This window comes from Onychomys torridus, chromosome 9 (assembly GCF_903995425.1).
Source record: "Onychomys torridus chromosome 9, mOncTor1.1, whole genome shotgun sequence".
In the NCBI taxonomy this organism is placed as follows: Eukaryota; Metazoa; Chordata; class Mammalia; order Rodentia; family Cricetidae; genus Onychomys; species Onychomys torridus.
In genome coordinates this window covers 103,386,514-103,406,866 of record NC_050451.1, presented here as the reverse complement: position 1 = coordinate 103,406,866, position 20,353 = coordinate 103,386,514, and the positions used below count along the sequence as shown (strand labels likewise).

General features: G+C 37.8%; 1 protein-coding gene across 4 annotated transcripts in view; it reads right to left on the bottom strand.

Moving 5' to 3' along the window:
- The window catches only part of Gpc5 (glypican 5), a 1,359,592-nt gene that overhangs the window by 879,430 nt on the left and 459,809 nt on the right, over window positions 1–20,353 (bottom strand). For all 4 annotated transcript variants that reach the window (XM_036198928.1, XM_036198931.1, XM_036198930.1 and 1 more), the window contains exon 6: window positions 16,343–16,463. In XM_036198928.1, the coding sequence (XP_036054821.1) occupies window positions 16,343–16,463 (121 nt within the window). The remainder of the gene's footprint in view (window positions 1–16,342; window positions 16,464–20,353) is intronic.

Genomic DNA, 20,353 nt, shown 5'->3' with positions numbered 1-20,353 from the left:
GGAGATCAGCTAAACATATTTCCATTTTCTTTTTCAGCTGTATATAGTAGCTCTGCCTTCTCAATCAACTGTATACAATAAACCGTCTCAGTTCAGAAGTGTGAAATAAGTGTGTTAAGTTCCCTAGCATTGCCATTGGAGTGTATCCATCAGAACGCACGGCCCGCCAGATCCCAGATTTTCTATACATGTATCTGTCATTTCTTCATTCCTGCCATCCCTAATATGTCAATCCCTAAGCCATGCAGTTGGAAGAATATAAAGAGAAGAGTGTTTCAGCGTACAATTCTTGATTTGGGGAGTTGTGTAAAGCATCTTACAATTACTATAATAAATTCCTGCTGAGAAAATGTTTATTTAGGCTCTGAGTGTTTATAGCTCCTGCCCATAATAAAGAGGACTCATCGTGTGGTGATATTTTATTTGTGCTCTAACAAATAAAGCTTGCCTAGGGATCAAAAGACAAAGCCAACCACTATATTAAACTTAGAGGTCAGGCTGTAGTAGCACAGGCCTTTAATCTTAGCATTCAGAAGGCAGAGATTCATCAGGATATCTATGAGTTCAAGGCCACACTGGAAACAGAGCCAGGATTCGTGGCACACACCTTTAATCCTGACACTAGTGTAGGGGATAGCCATCCCAGCATTGGCCTGGAAGTTCCAACCCCCATTGAGGCTTCAGTAATGGTCACGCCCACAAGGCGGGGCAGAGGGGGGAGCTGAAGACTGAGGAGGACGAGGAGGTGGCTCTTGGTTGGTTCCGGGATGCTGGACTCTGGAGGAGGACCGAGCAGAGTTCTCCAGAGAACACCGCAGGACTGCCCTATACCTTTGCCAGACCCTGCAACCTACCCCTTCATTTGTAAGTTACCCCACAAAATAAACCTCCCTTTTAACTACGTGGAGTGGCCTTAATAATTTCACCAATACACTAGTTAACCATAGAGGTCTATACAGACAGACAGGAAATGATAGAGCTGGGCAGAAAGAGGAAGTGAGATGGCAGGGCACAGAAAGGTATATAAGGCATGAATATACAGGAAGTAGCTCTCTTGGGCTGAGGATTTCCTAGCAGTAAGAACTTGTGGATGGCTTGTTCAGTTCCTCTGATCTTTCAGCTTTCACCCCAATATCTGGATCTGTTTTTTTGTTTTTTTTTTTTTTTTTTTAATTCATAAGACCATTTAGCGATTCATGATATACCATTGTTTTTAGGACTTCAGTGGGAGTGCTGGATGCTAATATTGGTAATGGTGGAGGAAAAGCCTTATCCTGTGATTAAGAACACAAGTGACAAGAGGATTGAATCTCAAAGTTCTTTTTGGTGTTCAACCAATAGACTAAAGATCACTCAATTACATTCCAACTCTCAACATTACAGCAGCCTTCAAATATTTCCACTCTGAGGATAAAGCATGTAATACAGTGAACTTTGAGGGCAATTTATATATAAATTATATCAGGAGTCCCACAAAACACATTCATTTCATCATAGAATATGCCAGCCAGTTTCTTTTGCTTCTGTTGTTGTTCTTGTTGTTTGATTGTTTGTTTTTGGTTTCAAGACAGAATTTCTTTATGTAGCCTTGGGTGTCTTGAAACTTGCTCTGTAGATCAGGCTGGCCTGGAACTCACAGAGATCCACCTGCCTCTGCCTCATGAATACTAGGATTAAAGGTGTGTACCTCCAGTGTCTCCCAGTTTCTTTATTCTTCCTAGTACCTTCATGCATCCAGGAGGTAGGGTGAATTACCTTCACTTATTTGCAAGTAAAACTCTTTGCATTCATGTGGATTGTAACCACTGACCATTCATGTGAATGCCACGCCTGAATGTTTGGATCTTTAAAAATATGTTAGATGCTTTCTTTGTAAGTGAATGTATTTAATTCACTGACTTATATTTTAGAATATCTTTAGAAAAGAGATGCCATGTTGTCAAATTTACATATTTAGCAAAAAAGAAAAAACAAAAATACAGGTGATTGGATTTCATCATAATCACATGGTGGTTTCTGAATGTTTTTATAGGGTTAATGCCATATCCAGTGTGCTGACATATTGGTTATTATCTATTGGAATCTGCCACAAAATGATAACTAGGAATTTCTCAAGCTTAATGGAGGATACAAGGGACAAGTATAATTTGTTACATAAAGTGTAGGAGTGGAACTGGAGATGGAGCTATAGATAACTGCACTGATGTCTTCTAGATCAAATTAAAAACAATTAGAAACTCTTGCTCTGTCCTAGACAGACAAGTGTAGTGGTATCAACTACTGTGATGATCATGAGGTAAATGAACCATACAAGTTAAAGAGATGGGGGCAAAGTTTAGGATATCAGCAATGGGCTGGTCACCAGCATAGGGTGCAATTAAACAGCTAACCAAGTTACAGGCTTAAGGAACTGAGAAAGGGCATAAGGATGCAAATCAGAGTAAGAAGGTCCATCAATTAGGATTGAGTTTTTGTGGCCATCTTGAATCTGAACCTCCATGCTGCTTGTCTAGTAAGAGAATAAATTGAAGTTATCTGAGGCAATAGAAGTTATCTGAGGCTCAGAGGAAACATGTTGGAAGAAAATAGTTGGTTATCACAAAGTTATGAGAGTCTCTATGGCAGAGGAAGGGAAGAAAAAGGTGATTGAGTGGTATCTCAAAATAGTTTTTAAAGAGCTAAAGAAGGAAAAAGACAAAGATCATATAATGAGAGTAGTCAGAAAGTTTGCTGAGAAATCAGAAGAGAGGAGCCAAGAGAGGAAAGAAGCTGTAGAGGTATGTGCTTCAAAGACAAAGGAGATAATTGCTAATAAGATATTGTTGATACTTAACTGAAAAAGTAAGGACAATCAGTCAGTACAGCAAGAACACTTCTAGTAGAATGATGGTGGCAACTTCCAGACTACAGGAGGCCACATATCAGTAAGTGAAGAAGTAAAAATGGTTTTTAAAAATTTAGCAGAAGCAAACAATTATCAAACAGAAATTATCCAGTTGAAAAATCATCAGTACAAGTCTTGAGTAAATATCCCATCAGCTGAAGTGTGTTAGATGAGCTGACTGCAGTCACAAAGGACTGGTCACATGAGTTGGAATTCAGCCACATATTTTATGAAAATCAGCTCTGGTCTATGTTGATATTGTGTTGCCCAAAATATGCACCCCAATAAACTTAGCTGGGGTCAGAGAAAAGAACAGCCACTAAATATAGAGGCTGGAAGAAAATGGTTGCACACACATGCCTTTAATCCTAGCATTCCAGAGGCAGAGATTCATCTGGATCTCTGTGAGTTCAAGGCCACACTAGAAACAGCCAGGCATGGTAACTAGAGCCTTTAGTCCCAGGAAGTAATGGCAGAAAGCAGAAAGGTATATAAGGCATGAGGACCAGGAACTAGAGCTGGTTAAGCTTTTAGGCTTTTGAGCAGCACAGTTGAGCTGAGAGGCATCCAATCTGAGGAAACAGGATCAGCTGAGGAATTGGCAAGGTGAGGTAGCTGTGGCTTGTTCTGCTTCTCTGATCTTTCAGCGTTCCCCCAATACCTGGCTCCAGATTTGTTTTTATTAATAAGACCTTCTAACAATTCATGCTCACTACTCCTTACTGTGTTTCTTTGTTAAGGAATGCTTATTTTGTGAAAAATGAAGAAAAAGTTGGGGTTAGTTTGTTTTTTAGTTATTTGAAATTACTCAGTGGGAGATAGGTGATGGTCTTAAAAACATCACACTTGTCACTTAACATAGTTGTCAGTTTTAAAAGCATTGTGACCAAATACCAGATAAGCACAATTTATGATAAAGGAATATTTAGATTAGGTCCCAATTTTAGAGGTTCTAGACCCTCTGTGGTAGAGGAGAACATCAGAGTGACTCATATCACAATGGAGAGGAAGCAAAGTAGAATAGTAACATAAGGGAGCAAGTGTAAAATTTGATAAATGTAGCTTTCATGGGCATGTCTGCAGTGACCTACCGCCCTCAACCATGCCCTATCCTCAACATCTCCACCATCTATCTCTCAGTCGTGTACTCAGCTGCTCAGATAAATAGATAAGTCAGAGTCTCTATGGTCTAATATCTGTGGAGATGTCCTCACTGACACATGCAGACATACGCACTACTAATCTCTGAAGCATCCCTCAATCCAACCAAATTGACAAGAACAACCCTAAGAATAATACAATGTATAATTATATCTGTATTTCATTATTCCTGCAATAATTTAAACCCCATTGGATTCAATATCTTAAGAAATCTGAATTTAGTAGTAAGTGGTTGTAATTTGTCACATTTTCTTAAATCATATTTCATCTTATTTTGAACTAAATGCATAAAGCTTGTAGATTATTTTATCAGTGTTTATAGATATTCCCAGTTGCCTAAGTAAAAATGTAAGTTTACTTCCAAGATCATTGCTGCTCTCAGCCATGGGAAGAGAAGCTTCTGTTTGAGGCAGGTGAAGGCCAATTCAGAGACTCCTAACTGGTCAATGGGACAAGAACCAGTAAGTATTGAGTGCTCATGAGGCAGGTGAAGGCCAGTTCAGAGACTCCTAACTGGTCAATGGGATGAGAACCAGTAAGTATTGAGTGTTCAGCTACAAATGAAACAAGTATACAAGTCCCCCAAGGCTCAGGGAAGACTACAGAAAGCAAAAAGAGTATTAGAGTCAGAGAATGGTAAGGCTAATGTGGTGATATACTGTGCATCCCAATATATTGTGTACCTAATAGTGTGCCTAATAAACTTATCTGGGGATCAAAAGACAGAGCCAGCCACTAGATTAGACATAGAAGCCAGACAGTGGTAGCACACACACCTTTAATCCTATCACTTGGGAGGCAGAGATCTGTCTGGATCTCTGTGAGTTCAAGGCCACACTGGGAACAGAGTCAAGCTTGGTGGCACTCATCTTTAATCCCAGCACTTAGGATCTCATGTCCTTGCTTGGGAAGGACACACACCTTAATCCCAGGAAGTGATGGCAGGAAGCAGAAAGGAATATAAAGGCTCGAGGACCAGGAACTAGAGGCTTTTATCAGCAGTTCAGCTGAGATCCCTTCAGGAGAGGACTCAGAGGCTTGCAGTCTGAGGAAATAACATTATCTGAGGAGTTGGCAAGGTAAGGATGGCTGTGGCTTGTTCTGTTTCTCTGATCTTTCAGATTTCACCCCAATATCTGGCTCTGGGTTTTTTATTAATAAGACCATTCAACAATTTGCCTTACAGGCTAATTTAAAAGTTAATTCGAAGTTAAAAATTACTAGTTTCTACTGCTGGGACAAAGCACTATGGCCAAGGAAACTTATAGAACCAAGCATTTAACTTAGGAGCTTGCTTTAAGTTTCAGAGAGTGAGTCCATGACCATTATGTTGGGGGCACATGGCAGCAGGCAAGCAGGCATGATGCTGGAGCACTAGCTAAGAACTTACATGTTGAGACACCAGTTGTGAGGCAGAGAGAAAGAGAGCTAACTGGGAATGGCATGAGCTTCTTAAACCTCAGAGCCCACCCTCAGTGATGCACCTCCTCCAACAAGGCCACACCTCCTAATCCTTCCCAAACACTCCACCAACTGGGGACAAAGCATTCAAGCAAAAGAGCCCCTGGAGGCCATTCTCATTCAAACTACCACAGAAGGAATGCTACAAAACCATGCTGTCTTCTGTCATGGCTGTTGTACTCATAAACTCACTGTGGCAATGGCAATCTACAGAAGACCTGCTCAAGACCAGGCCCATCCACATTCCATCAGAGATGGAGATGTTCATAGGGTCTCACACCTTCCAGTTGAGCTGCAGACAGTCAAAGGTTGATAGGAGAGAAGGAGACATATTCCTCAGAAGTATAACACAGACACATTGCCTTCCTTAAGCAAATAACCCTCCACCAGTGCTCCTGTAGACCACTCCAAATACAGTAGGTAACAAAACTAAGAATGCCGAAGTAGCACAGGGGCTTAAGAAGAGATTTGGTGGGAGAAGGAGGGAAAATAGAGAGGATAATAGGGGACCTTGATCACAGAGCATTATATACGTATATAGAATCTTACAATAGTAAATAATTAAAAATGAAAATTCTAAACATCAATGTTCTTCCAATTATGGTCAAAAAGAAAAATCTATCTGAGAGGTTGCTCAAGTATTACAGTGTCAGATCAGCAGCTGAAATGAACACAAAGCTTAGCCTTCTGTCTGCGTAAGACAATTACATACTCTAAATAATCAGAAATAAATCAACAATGACCAACCCTAATCTTATTACTTCCAAAGAGAGTTCTTGGGACTTCGTTTCCAGTTGATTGTACACTAATTGAAATGGCTTTTTTATGCTAGCAATTGATTTTTTTTTTCTTAGTAAAACAGCCAATAATGGAGTCAGGGTCCTTCTACCTCCTACTCCAGGAAGCAGGCTTCAATTGAATTTTCTCAAACAAGCTAATTGTTGAATTAGATGGCCATTCAAAGTTATTGAGTACATTTCAAGTACTTTGTTCTCAAAATAAGTTAACTAAATGTGTTTTGATGGCTGCTGCATTGCTAGTTTCAAGTGCAGAACTGTCTGATTATGGAATATTAGTACCATATGCCTGGGGCTGTAACAACAATATTAGAACCAAGTTTGAAGGGGTCAGAGGATGGTGGTACTTCCTCAGAGCAAAACAGGATTGGTTGAAGGAAGAAAATTCTCAGAATCTGTTGGCATTCCCATTCTAAAAGCCTGACTAGTTCAATTCACAGTTAAAACAAGCAGAAATTTTCTAAAATGTGTTGCACAGTGTAGATGTAACAGTCATATTAAATAAGAAACAGAGAGCCAAATGCAGAGTTAAAAGCCCAAGAGATCAGAGCAATAGCTAAGCACATAGACTAAAACCCTTTCTTACCCTTCACTGCCACTGTTGTCCTTCCCCTCCAAAAGAGACCTATTTCCTGTGTATCTGTCTTTTTATTGACTTTCTGTTCTGCCTTCTCATTGGTTGTAAATCCAACCACAATGATATCTTCATCACTGCCTGTCTATGTAGACCTCTGGGTCTTCTATGGTTGGTGCTGGGATTGAAGGCAAGTGTTTCCATGCTGGCTGTATCCTTGAACACACAGAGATCTGCCTGTCATATGATCAGGATTAAAGGCATGCACCACCACTGCCTGCTTCTGCTATGGCTTGTTATTAGCTCTGACCCCCAGCCAGGCAACTTTATTTATTAACATACAAATAAAATCACATTTCAGTACAAATAAAATATCACCATAGCACAGTAAGCTTAATAAGAAAAGCTTGAGAAGTCCTCAGAATTTAGAAACTTTCAAATAACAGCATCTTTAGAAATTCTTGTCTTTTTTTGTATGTGCAGTACTATCATTTATGACTATTCATTGAGATTTAAATTAGAAGCTCTTTTAGTCTGTCATGGTTCTAAAGTGAGTGTTCATAATGTTGGTATTTCAAGAAAAAAGTAAAAAAGACAGATTCTATTTAACATAGTTGTACCCTACATAAAATAAGAGTGTCATCTCTGCCTTAAGATAGCACACTATGATCATTAGAATATATGCTATCATATGTATGTTTATTTTACATTTTAAGCAGCTATTATAATTTCTTTATTCTTCATTAAAAGAATAAATTTTTCTTAATTCATGAAGATATTTTCATGAAGTGCATATTAAGCAAATGTTTAATAGAAACTTAGCACTCTTAAATGAGTTGGAATGGTAAGGTTTGAGGAAATAGAATGTTACTTAAATTCACCAATTTCAACAACATTATAGTGATTTTGGGAGTTTGGCAGTAAAATGATTATGGAAAGCTGAATGCCATATCATCTTACATCTCAGATTGAAAGTTTATAAATTACTTTCTAAGCAGAAAAGCATCAGTTGTACCCTAATAGCACCCAGCAGTAAGTATTTTAGCTTCTTCCATCATTTCTCCTTAAAATGATAGATGTTTAATGTTTAAAGACATTTGTTACACAGCAGTAACATTTGTGCTGACAACTTCCTCTGAAACAAGCAGTCAATATGAATAAGAAGTTCCAGCAAAGTGAATCCAAAGGGAAAATGTTTGCAGATTTTGTCCCTAGGAGAAATGAAATATTGTTTTCAATCTCAGTGGGAGGCAAACATCTGAGGAAGTTAACATTACACTCTGGTGAAATTCCCCAGTTGTATTTACCCTGAGATCCTGGGATCCCAGAATGGCTGGATCAGGAGAAAGTGATCAGAATCACAGATGCAGAAGAGCAGGTAAGATGCTGTCTTTCCACCAAGATCCCTGTTCACATTGCAGGAGGGCTTTCAGGAAGTGCAGAAACAGTGGGGACCTGAGATGGCCTATGAGGAAAACACTATCACACTATACCCCATGGACATCTATTTGCATTGAGTCTTATTAATATGTATTTAAGAGTAGAACATAGAAATAGGGTTTGCCCTAAATGATAAAATATACTAAGATTATTTATGCTAAAACTTCTTTCTCTAGGAAGACTTGAAACTCTTTGCAAATCATCTTCTGACTAAAATATTTTTAATTTAAAAAAATAATTAATTGTAAAGAACTTGCAAATTAATTTAAAAAACATGCGGCAAGATTAGCTAAACAAAAGTCTATATATCTCAATGAAATTCTATGCTGTTAGAGCAGCCTTTCTGAAGCTGTGGAGCTTCACAATGGATTTCACACTTCCACTAGCAATTACAATGTTATGTATTCTTTACCACAAAAAGAAAGAAAATTCATGGTAGAGTTAAAAATAAAAACAAAGAAATAAATAGCCTTATATTCTCTTTCCAAACTCAGGCAGATTTTTATCTTATATGCAGATCCTAGTCTATAATATATACACATGTAAGTAAGTAAATACACATCTGAGTACAGTACAAGACACGGAAAGGAGAGCTACAAAGAGTAGCTATCATGTCATAAGGGAGGGAGGAAGGCAGGTATTTCTTTTGGCTATTGTGGGGATGCCTTGCTAATCCTAACTTTGCTAGAGGACTTCTGATTTGGTCTCTCACACATCTAAATGGTCCATCCTGCTACCATTTCCTGGTCATGGCCAGGATTCTACCTAACCCTTCAACATCTCGGCAATATTGTTGTTATATGTTTCTGCTCCCCATATAACTCAGGTTTTCAGGGTCTACAGCAAATGGCCTTACCCACTGAAGCATCTAGTTGACTCCTTGTTCTTTTCCTAGCTCCTACTTCCCGTCTACCTATAAACCAATTCCATTTCCAATATTTGTCAGGCTTTATCTGCTTCTCATCACTATCTATGCTGATCATCTAATTCCCAATTATTATCAGCTTCCACCTGTATGATTTTCTTTGATTCTTTCTCCAGTTTCCACAATAGAGACAAAATTGTTTTTATAAAACATAAATTAAGTCATCCTCTGGCCACTTTAAATGTCTTCCTCTTCCATTTGGTATAAAACATACTCTAGTGTAACAACACACACTTGTAACTGGAGCCTCCTAATGTTCTCCCACGCATGCTTCAAGATTGTCTCTGCTGTTCTTCCATTCGGCTGCATCTTTGTGCTTTCTACGCCACCAAGAAGATGGACATGAAGTCCTTTCCACACAGAGTTCTCACCAACATTCCTCATTCCTTTTCTTCATTCAGTAGCCCAGGCTTCTTAAGTCTTTTCCCAGTCTACTGTGTTTCTTTGTAATTCACGCCAGCTATTGGGATGTTTGTTCAGTCACATTATCTGAAAGTGCAAATCCATGGAGAGTAGACATATCTACCTTGTCTCACTATTTCATAAATCTATTCCCAAACTACAAATTTAAAAATTATATGTTAATATATATATATATATATATATATATATATATATTTAATAGAATAACTGTAAAAACATTGAAAATGTGGCCATTTCAACATAAATCTCTGCCCACTTGCTTAATGATTAATTGCAGAAGTTAGAGAAAGTGAGGTCACAGCTACAGCAAGCCAAGAACACAGGTGTTTCAGAAATAACATATGGAGGTAATTATTACTAATATTTTTGCTGGCAAAAAAATAGAGGTAGATTATTTTTGTATACTTGTATACAAAGAGCAAGGGGCACATTAATCTTTTAGAAAGTATAGCGTTTTTCCACAGTGCACATTTGCAAATGTAGCTAACATCCACTACAGTGAAAACAACTTTACACAAATACTTACATGTTCATCTAAATCTACAGACTAGATTGTGAAATACGTCCCAATGCCCTTGCCCTCACTCAGCCCATACTCCCCCAAAGTAATGAATCCTCACACCGGAGGTTTCTCACAAATGGCACCAGGGACCCTGTTAACTGTCCTTTGCAGTTGCACAGGACACCAGCCACTGCCAGGGCACATATATATTATCAGGAGTCAGAAGTCTGTCAAAATAAAACCCTATTCTTTGTCTGCCAGAGAATCAGCTCATGAAACAGTATATTCTAAGGTAAAAAAAAAAAAAAAAGGTTAATGTGTTAGTGACACCTGTTCAGGAAATGACTTTCTGTGATCCTTTACAGAAATCTAATTTTCAGCCACATGATCCCAGCAGACTTTAAATTCAGACCTCAAAGGCAGCATATATTTGATATTTTCTTGTAATTCTACAATGAAAGGAAAGCACAAATAATTTGAGATCTGCATACCTACAAAGATGAAAGAATGGGGTGCAATCTGAACGGGAGCCTAAAAAGTAGGATCATTTCTTTGTAATACCTTGAAAAGGATGTGGCTTTGATATCTTTCTAACAAGGATGTAGCTATGCTGCAGGGCAACAGATCAGTAAGCCTTCTCCACAGGCCTTTTATGAATGTCTGAAGATTGGAGATCTAGCCATTCCTTTGTGTTTATGTTCTTAGGTCTGTGCACTTACCTAGACAAAAAATTGGGTGCAGCAAGTTTCTTCCTATATGCACACAAATCATAGATGATTGACAGATGACCGATAGATACATATTAATATAAATATATAGGTATACAGATATAGAAACAGTTTGATTGCATGCCCACTTTATATGTATATTTATAAGTTCAGAAAACTACATGCAATTATCAGCATACTACCTGATGACATATTTCATTTCCTACAATAATCAATGGAAGAATGAGATAAAATCATTAAAGTTCTAATTTTCACACTCAAGATCACTTTGTTCTGCTGTGGAATATTCCTTTACACTGTGTGAATATATGTCACTGGGATTAGTTTAATAAAGAAACTGACTGGCCAATAGCTAAACAGCATAAGGTTAAGTGAGAAAGCCAAACTGAGATTGTTAGTAGGAAGAATGGCAAAGTCAGGAGTCACCAGACAGAAGGAGAATGAGTCAGACACACAAAATGCCACGAGCCTTGGGGGAGCACATAGATCGATAGAAATGGATAAAGTCATAAGAGCTAGTTAGTAACAAGCCTGAGCTATTGGTCAAGAATTTATAATTTAATATCTGGTCTCTAGGTCAGTTATTTGGGAAGTGGCTGCCAGTTACTTGGGAGCAGGTGGTTGGGACAGGAAAACTCTGCCTACATTGTATACTAGGTCATTTGTAACCCACTATGGAAGTCATGAAGATTTTGTTGTCTTGTAGTACAATGAACTGATTACTATTAACATTCTGGTTTATTATCAATTGTGCATTGTAGTTTCAAACAATGTATACCTACAAACCAGTCACATGTTAGATATTACTATGAGTTGTTACTTTGAAAAAAGGTAATCACTCTGACAGCTATAGGTCTTAGTCTTGCCTTGACCACTGTTGATTAGAGCTGAGTTAGAAATAGCTCATCTTTACCCAGTATTATCTAGCAATGTCTGGTGCACACTGGGGACTAAAGATATGCATATTAGAGTCTCTATAAGCAAACTGAAGGGGTCTGCCAACCTGAGTTGTTGTTGAGTCAAGATAAAACTTCTGTCTAGTACCAGAACTACTACAGTATATTTCTGTTCATTTCTCTAAACAATCTTACTTTCCTGCATCCTAATGGATTGCCAGGACACTCAACCATACATCCTCACTCTGTATTTTTTCCTTGTGGAAACTCCAACTCAGAAAAATGTACAGAAGCATATAGTGGGCATTTACTTGACCTGTGTATGCAGTTGTTAATATATTGACTTCGAGCCAACAGAAACTCAGGAAGTAAAATAATTTCCTAAGTTTTCTTGAAGCCTCATTAAGTTATTACTGTCTCAATCAATTTCAGCAGCAATGTTCTCCTTGTTGCTGTGGAGAAGAAAATTTGCAATCAAAAGGAAATTTGGCAGAACGAGTTCTAGTGAATGTAAGGTATAGTCTGCTGTGGATATCACTCTGTGTAAATAAAGTTCTGATTGGCCAGTGGCCAGGCAGGAAGTATAGGCGGGACAAGAGAGAAGAGAATTCTGGGAAGTAGAAGGCTGGAGAGACACCGCCAGCCGCCGCCATGAGAAGCAACATGTAAAGACACTGGTAAGCCACGAGCCATGTGGCAAAGTATAGATTAACAGAAATGGGTTAATTTAAGATAGAAAAAGTAGATAACAAACAGCCTGCCACGGCCACACAGTTTATAAGCAATATAAGTTTCTGTGTGCTTTCTTGGTTGGGTCTGAGAGACTGTGGGACTGGCGGGTAAGAGAGATTTGTCCTGACTGGGCCAGGCAGGAAAATCTAACTACAAATGGCGCCCAACGTGTTGGCAAGAGTTTCCACTTAAACCTAACAAAAAAGATTCTAAAACGGAGTTAAAAACAGCTTCCTAGTTGTCTCTCTCAAGTTAGCGACAGCCTGCCAGTTTGAGCTACTATGGCGGGTTCCTGTAGTGTGTGTCTGACCTGCAGTGTGGCGGGAATGAGGAATCTACAAGCGGCACTTTACTCTGCTGCATGGTGGATTTAGCCTTTGCTAGTTTAAAAAAAAAAAAAGGTTTCTGGGCTATGCGCTGCTTTGATAGGACTGCTTCTGATAGTTGATGGTACACATGGCTCCAGACCCAGAACTGGCGGTAAACTGTACCACCGCCACATTGGGAAGCTGAGGTGGGCGGAGCCAGCAGCCACAGCAGCGTTTCAGTCTTACAAAGATGGATATTACACAGAGACTCTGGTTTGTCTTGTCTTTGGAATTTTTAACTACAAAAAAAGATTTGATTGTAAAAGCTGTTGAGTTAAATAAATATGTAAATTTTAAAGGTAACTTGACTTCAAAATTTGGATATAAGGATATGTTGCTTTGGAAAAGAGTCTCTGCTTTTGTTTCCACAGAAAGCCAGAGGCTGTGGATTTGTTCCAGATTAAGATACATCAGGTTTGATCAGCCAAGACCACCTAAAAGGTCTCCGATGACACCATGGCCCAGACGATCCAACATCCAGAATGGTTTCAAGGCAACTGGCTCAGAGGTTTACCCTCACGGACTACTCCATAATCCTAAAATTTTCTTTATGTCCCCATAAGATACAGCGCCCCCCTCCAGCAGGAAGTAGTAAGAGAAACTACACCCAATTTTCCAAAATTATCAAGCTGGCTTTGGAGATGGAATTGGCTCACTCCTTTTCTAAACCCAGACATATTGCTAAAAAAAAAGGTTAAGAGATTCTTGTGTCCCAAATCAGAAGAGCTCTCTGGTGTAGGACAGAGAAAAACCAATATTTTTCTTTAAAGCAGGTTGATTATAAATGAAATCTCTTTCTAAAGAAGAAAGGGGAATATGATATAGATATAATAGGATGAAAGGGTAGATTACTTCTAAAGAGCAACAACTTGTCTAAAATGTTTTACATTGGTTTAGATTTTAGTCTATTGATACAAACTTAGTTAATTTTGTTATACTGTGCATATTTCTACTCATGTTTAAGGTATTATGTTTGTATAGCTCATTTAAAATTGTAATGGATAATTAAAAATAGATTAATAACTGGTCATCTATGATTATCATACTCATAGCCATGTTAGTTAAGTCTTCTAGGTATACACAGAGATATTTCAGATAGACAGGTAATCTTCAAACACTTCAAAGGTCTACAGAATATGGCATTTAAAATATTTTTAAAATTTAGACTTTCTGGACAGTGAGACATGTCTGCTCCTGGCAGCACCGATTTACTTCAGAGAGGAGGATGGGCATTAAAGATACTTCATATGGAGTTTATCTTCACAAAAATAGCCATTTGGGCAAGAAACTGTTGCCTGGACTGCTCGATCACCTGGACATGCTGAAGGTGACCACTGAACTTTGCTTGACAAAATGGTCCTTCAGGTTCCTGCTTCACAGAGGAAACTGTCAGACATTCTACAGGACACTGAGAGAAGTGACTGAGAGACTCTAGCCCTGTGGGCTGAAGACAGATGCCCTAACTTTACAAAGGAACATTAGGTGACTGTTCAGGCTGCCAGCTGTCTCTGTCTACCCTGCAAGACTCCCGAAAGTTGCTTGCATCCTTCTCCCGGTTCTCAGGTAATATTATATCCTTCTGAGGTCTTTGATGTGGTTGAAGACTAGATAGTTATAATTTCCTCAGTTATGATACAAGATAAGTTAGATATAAAACCTTAGACTCACCAATATAATATAGGATATCTTCTTTAATATTGTAACTGTAATTCTTGCTTGATAATTGTTTTGTTATATGTAATTTTACTATGTAAAAGTTAAAACCTTCCTTAAAAAAAAAAGAAAAGGGGAAGTGCTGTGGATATCACTCTGTGTAAATAAAGTTCTGATTGGCCAGTGGCCAGGCAGGAAGTATAGGCGGGACAAGAGAGAAGAGAATTCTGGGAAGTAGAAGGCTGGAGAGACACCGCCAGCCGCCGCCATGAAAAGCAACATGTAAAGACACTGGTAAGCCACGAGCCATGTGGCAAAGTATAGATTAACAGAAATGGATTAATTTAAGATAAAAAAAGGTAGATAACAAACAGCCTGCCATGGCCATACAGTTTGTAAACAATATAAGTTTCTGTGTGCTTTCTTGGTTGGGTCTGAGCGACTGTGGGACTGGCGGGTAAGAGAGATTTGTCCTGACTGGGCCAGGCAGGAAAATCTAACTACAATAGTCACTGATGGTCCGAGAACTACTGCTTCTGAGGACCACAGACCTCCAGGTGACCCCAGCTACTGGGCCAGGTGCCAACACCTTCCTGCCTTCTTCCCTATTGATTCTGCTCTTGATGGCAGTCTTAAGGTTTTCCTCAGATGCACCTCAGCATTCGACTCATTGGCAGCATAACAGCTGTTTCACGTTGGAGTTTTGTCTTTGAGGAAGTTAGTTTGAGGGGTGTGGGTGCTCTCGGCTACTCCCCATATGTTTTTCTCTTGCACGTTTTTCTGGACAGCACTTACCGCTGGTTCTGCCACTCAAAGGGATTTCAGAGGTGCCACTGTGGGTGCAACGGGACAGCAATGTAGCCCAAGGAAATCTATCGCTTTGTGCACTAGCTTCTGTGCCCCCTTGCATATGCTTTATTGGGATTTAGAGATCCATGAGCTGAGTCCAAATAATTAACTGTCTCTAAATAAGCTGAAATGATGACCACCAAGTGACTCAGACACACCTTACATGCAAATAAAATTCAGAGCTATTGAGATTTTCTCCAGTATCATACTTAAAATGATGAATTATCTACACCAAGTTTGGGATAAAATGAAGGTGTATACATACATAAATTGTTACAGAATGACTAATAACTTAAGGCACAATCTTTCCTACATCAAATAGCATGAAATGTGGATGCAGGTGGTATTTACAATATATAACATATTATTCAAATTAATAAACAGTTTTGTGAAATAATTTTTGGATAATTATCTGAATATGGTTCAAATATTATGTATTAAAAACAGCAATGCATATGACATAAAATATCAAACAGAAATATTTAATGGACACCCACTAGGGAGATTACACACTTAATATGTAAAATGTGAAGTACATAAGTACCAGAAATGCAGATTATTTATGTGTTGTTTGGTTAAGGACAGTGCTATTTTCACGACAAAGTTCATATAGTTATATGAAAGGCAATTCTGGCTTTTGTGGTCTGATACGGTTTTCTTTAGTAGTAGTAGTTTCTAGGCTTATCCTTTACTGAGGATGAATATACCCTAAGAGGTTTATAGTTGAAATGCTTTTCACAGACCTAGATCGCCCACCATTCCATCTGAATTGACTTTAAATGATAATGGCTCAGAAAACTATTTTTGGAACTCTAGATAAAAATAATTTATTACAAAGATCAATTTAAGAAGGATATTAGATACAATTAGTAAAGTTATCAAATATGTGGAAAGTAGTCACACTTCATTTATAGTTGAGTATACCCATAAAAATCAAGCCAGCACTTACCTGGATAACATGCTTCAGTTTATCAATGATCTGATTTATCACAGGGTCACTTCCTCTGACTCTGACTTCAGGATTTCCAGACTGGGCTTTCATTCCGTTTCCAACCACATGTTGAGCATAGCTGAAAGAGTGAAAGGGAAGAACTATGACTTAGAGACCTGGTCAGCAGTATCCTTCAGAGATGCTTGAGACATTTGGGTTCAGAATTTCATTCTAGGAACAGACATCGGGACTGTGATTCTCAAAACATAGATGGATAAACTGTTGCGCCATTCTACTGAGGTTAAATGCTTATAGTGAAAACAACAAAAAATGGATTTTAACTATGTTTAACAACATGATAAAAAGTGTGAGTGTGTGTGTGTGTGTGTGTGTGTGTGTGTGTATGTATGTTTGATGTTAATAATTCTGGCTCAATTACAGTGTCTGCATCAATTTATTTTATGCAGTATTTAGATAAGTCCCAGTACAAATGTATATGTACATACAAATACATGTATTTTATATACATATATATGCATTTAGATACACAAACCAAAATTATTAATTTTATAAGGACATAAAATCCACAAAATCATATGTAGATAGAGTAAAAAATATACTTTCATTAAGTTGCAAACATTAATAATGGGATAATTTCACAGGCAGTAGAACTTGCTAGAATATCTGCTACTTTCACCAAATGACTGTAATGTAGTATCAACTTATTATACATGAAAATATTTAAATTCACAAGTTCCAAAATGTATCAATTCCTACTCTATTCAACATTCTGTACTAATGGACCAGGTGAAAAGGAGGTGCAATTCTTGTTCTCACAATGCTCATTACCAACCCAGAAATATAAAAAGCCAATGCCAATTAAATCATTGATACATTTGTTCATTACATTTTAACAGATTTCAAAGTTACCTAGTAGAATTCAGCCACATAATTGCACTTGTTTTCAGAGAGTATAACTGTGGCTTTATCAGTGAAGTGAGCAGTCAAATGCATCACTATGGAGTAACATGAAAGCATTGTACATAGCCACTGCAAAGCAAAGGAAACACAGGTGATACACTGTACAACTATGGGGAAGTATGTCTGGATTCAGAAATTTGGAGAAAAACAGGAAAGAAAAAACTACTAAGTGAGCTGCTAACCCAGGAAACAATAAGTCTTCATGGAATGGTTAAGGAGATTTCTAGAGCAAAGGATAACGTTCTTGAAAGGAAAATGACAAAAACATGTGGACAACATAGTAGGGGAGAACCCTAAGGCCTCTGTCTACAAGGTGGAAGGACCAGCTGTTGCTAGGAGATTCCATCCTCTGTGAGTCAGTCCTCCACTAGTAATCTGCTTTTTATGTTATGGCAATGGGAAAGCTATAGGGACTTTCCACAGTAATGTTCACATTAATTTAATGTAGTTTCCCTTCCTTCCCTTTCAAGAGTTTGTCACAACTGCTAACTGCCTTCTCCTAAAAGTTCCTAATGAAGTAAAAAAAAAAAAAAAAAACAAAAAAAAAAAAAACAGATCTTTGAAAAAACTGAAATCATGTTCTACTCTTAAGAGCATAGCCATATGAAGTAAGTTTAAGGAATATCCATTTCAAAATGAGAATTAAACAATTATAAATATTAAATAATAGAAACAGACATTGATAATACTAATGGGATATGAAAGTATAATACTAACAAATCTGTGACAGGCAATTGTTTAAATCTTGCTATTTTCAAAACAATACAGAACTCACATTTTGTGCAGCTACAACAGAACATAGAGGTGGGTGCCCAGTATCCACTGGGGATTGGAAAGTATATGCCAGGAAGAAGAAGCAGAAGGTAGAGTCTGTTTATGTTGTGAATGCATTCTATTCTTAACTACCAAAGACTCAATAAAATTTGGATACTTTACTATAAATTATATATACATATTTTTGATATAAAAATAATAACACTCAAATTTTTTGGCTATTTCTTACAATATTTATGGAAGAAAATATTTTTCATTAAATTATGTGTTAAATAAACAATAGACAGGCATTATATGTGTGTATTGTGTGTGTGTGTGTGTGTGTAAATGTTTTTGTGATTGTGATTATTCATTGTACATGGGACTGTGGAGATATTTGCCCCATTTTCCTATCTTCTTCTATCGCCTCTCCTTCCAGTCTGGCCCTTTTGTTACCTAGACAGGTTCACTTCTAACATCTTGCCTTCTATACTTAGGCAGGGAGAAACAGTTCCATCATCACTCAATGAATGATTGAAGATTCTAGTTGGCTTTAAAAACCTAGCCCTGTAGACTTAAATTTGCGTGTACAAATATGATTTCTAAATTAAATACAACTTTTTCTAGTAAATGTGTTTTGCTTCCTTTGTGGAATTTCTATATATCATTATTCCTTTTACTTCTGAATATAAGAGTAATGATAAAACATTACAAGAATTACCATAGAGTGTAACTGGAGAGTTTCTTTCTGGGTCCTGCCAAGCCCCTGGAGTCCTGCAGCCCACTTACAACTTTATATATATAATCTTAGATAGAACATATTAAGTATTAGATTTAGGTTCTTTAGGATAGGACACCTTTTGGAATGATCTTTGTAACATGCCATTTACCTATGCTCCAGACTTTTCTGGATTTTAGTTGTGTCTCTTGTTTGATATTGTTCGTGTTGGTTGTAGTTCCATCTTATCTAGATCATTATCCCTTATTACTCATGGACAATATTTGATAGTCATTCCTATTGTATATAGTCTTGTATTAGGTTAGAACCTTCTTATTTAGACAAAAGGGGGATACATAGAGGGTAGCACTTCCAGCTTTGATCTGAAAGTACTACCCTCATTGAGGCTTTGGTAACTGTGCTGCCTACAAGGCGGAGCTGAGGGAGGAGCCCTGAAGACCCGAGATTCGGATGTGCTGGTTCTCTTGGTTCCTGGATCCTGAACACTGGAGGCAGACTGTGCAGAGTTCTTCAGAGAATACTGCTGGACTGCACTTCACCTTTCACATACCTCTCCTCAACTTCTGGGAGTCTTATGAGAGTAGACAGACAGCTGGTAGCCTGGACAGTCATCCAAAGTTCCTGTGTAAAGTTGGGGCTTCTGTATTCAGCCCACAGGTCTAGAGACTCTCAGTCATTTCTCTCTGTGTCCTGTAGAATGTCTGGCAGTTTCCTCTGCAAAGTAGGAACCTGAAGGACCATTTTGCCAAGCAAAGTTCAGTGGTCACCTTCCTATGAATCCTGTATGTCTAGTCAATCAAGCAGTCCAGGCAAGAACAGTTTCTTGCCCAAATGGCTATTTTTGTCAAGGTGAAGATAAACTCCATATGGAGTGTCTTCAATGCCCATCCTCCTCTCTGAAGTAAATTGGTGCTGCCAGGAGCAGACATGTCTCACTGTCCAGAATGTCTAAATTTTTAAAAATACATTAAATGCCATATTCTGTAGGTCTTTGAAGTGTTTAAAGATTACCTACCTAACTGAATTATATCTATGTATACCTAGAAAACTTAACTAACATGACTACAAGTGTGATTATCATAGATGACTAATTATTAATCTATTTCAATTATTCATTACAATCTAAATGAGTTACATAAATATAATACCTCAAACAAGAGTAGAAATATATATATATAGTATAACAAAATTAAGTTTAAACTTGTATCAATAAACTAAAATCTATACCAATTTAAAACATTTTAAACAAGTTGTTGCTCTTTAAAAGTAGGTTCAACAATCTACCCTTTTATCCTACCATATCTATATCCTATATATCTATATCAATAGAGATTTTTTATTTGAAAAATTGCTACCATTTCATACAGAAGAATAAAACAAAGCACCAAAACAGAGAATTTTCTTTTAAATACAAAAGTAAAGCCCTACCATATGTGCTTATTTTTTTTCTCAGCAGGACTGGTAATGGATGCTAACTCTGTGCAGGAATATTCACTCCCAAGAACAACTTGTTCTCATCATCAAAGACAAAGAAAGCACATACACAACACACAAAC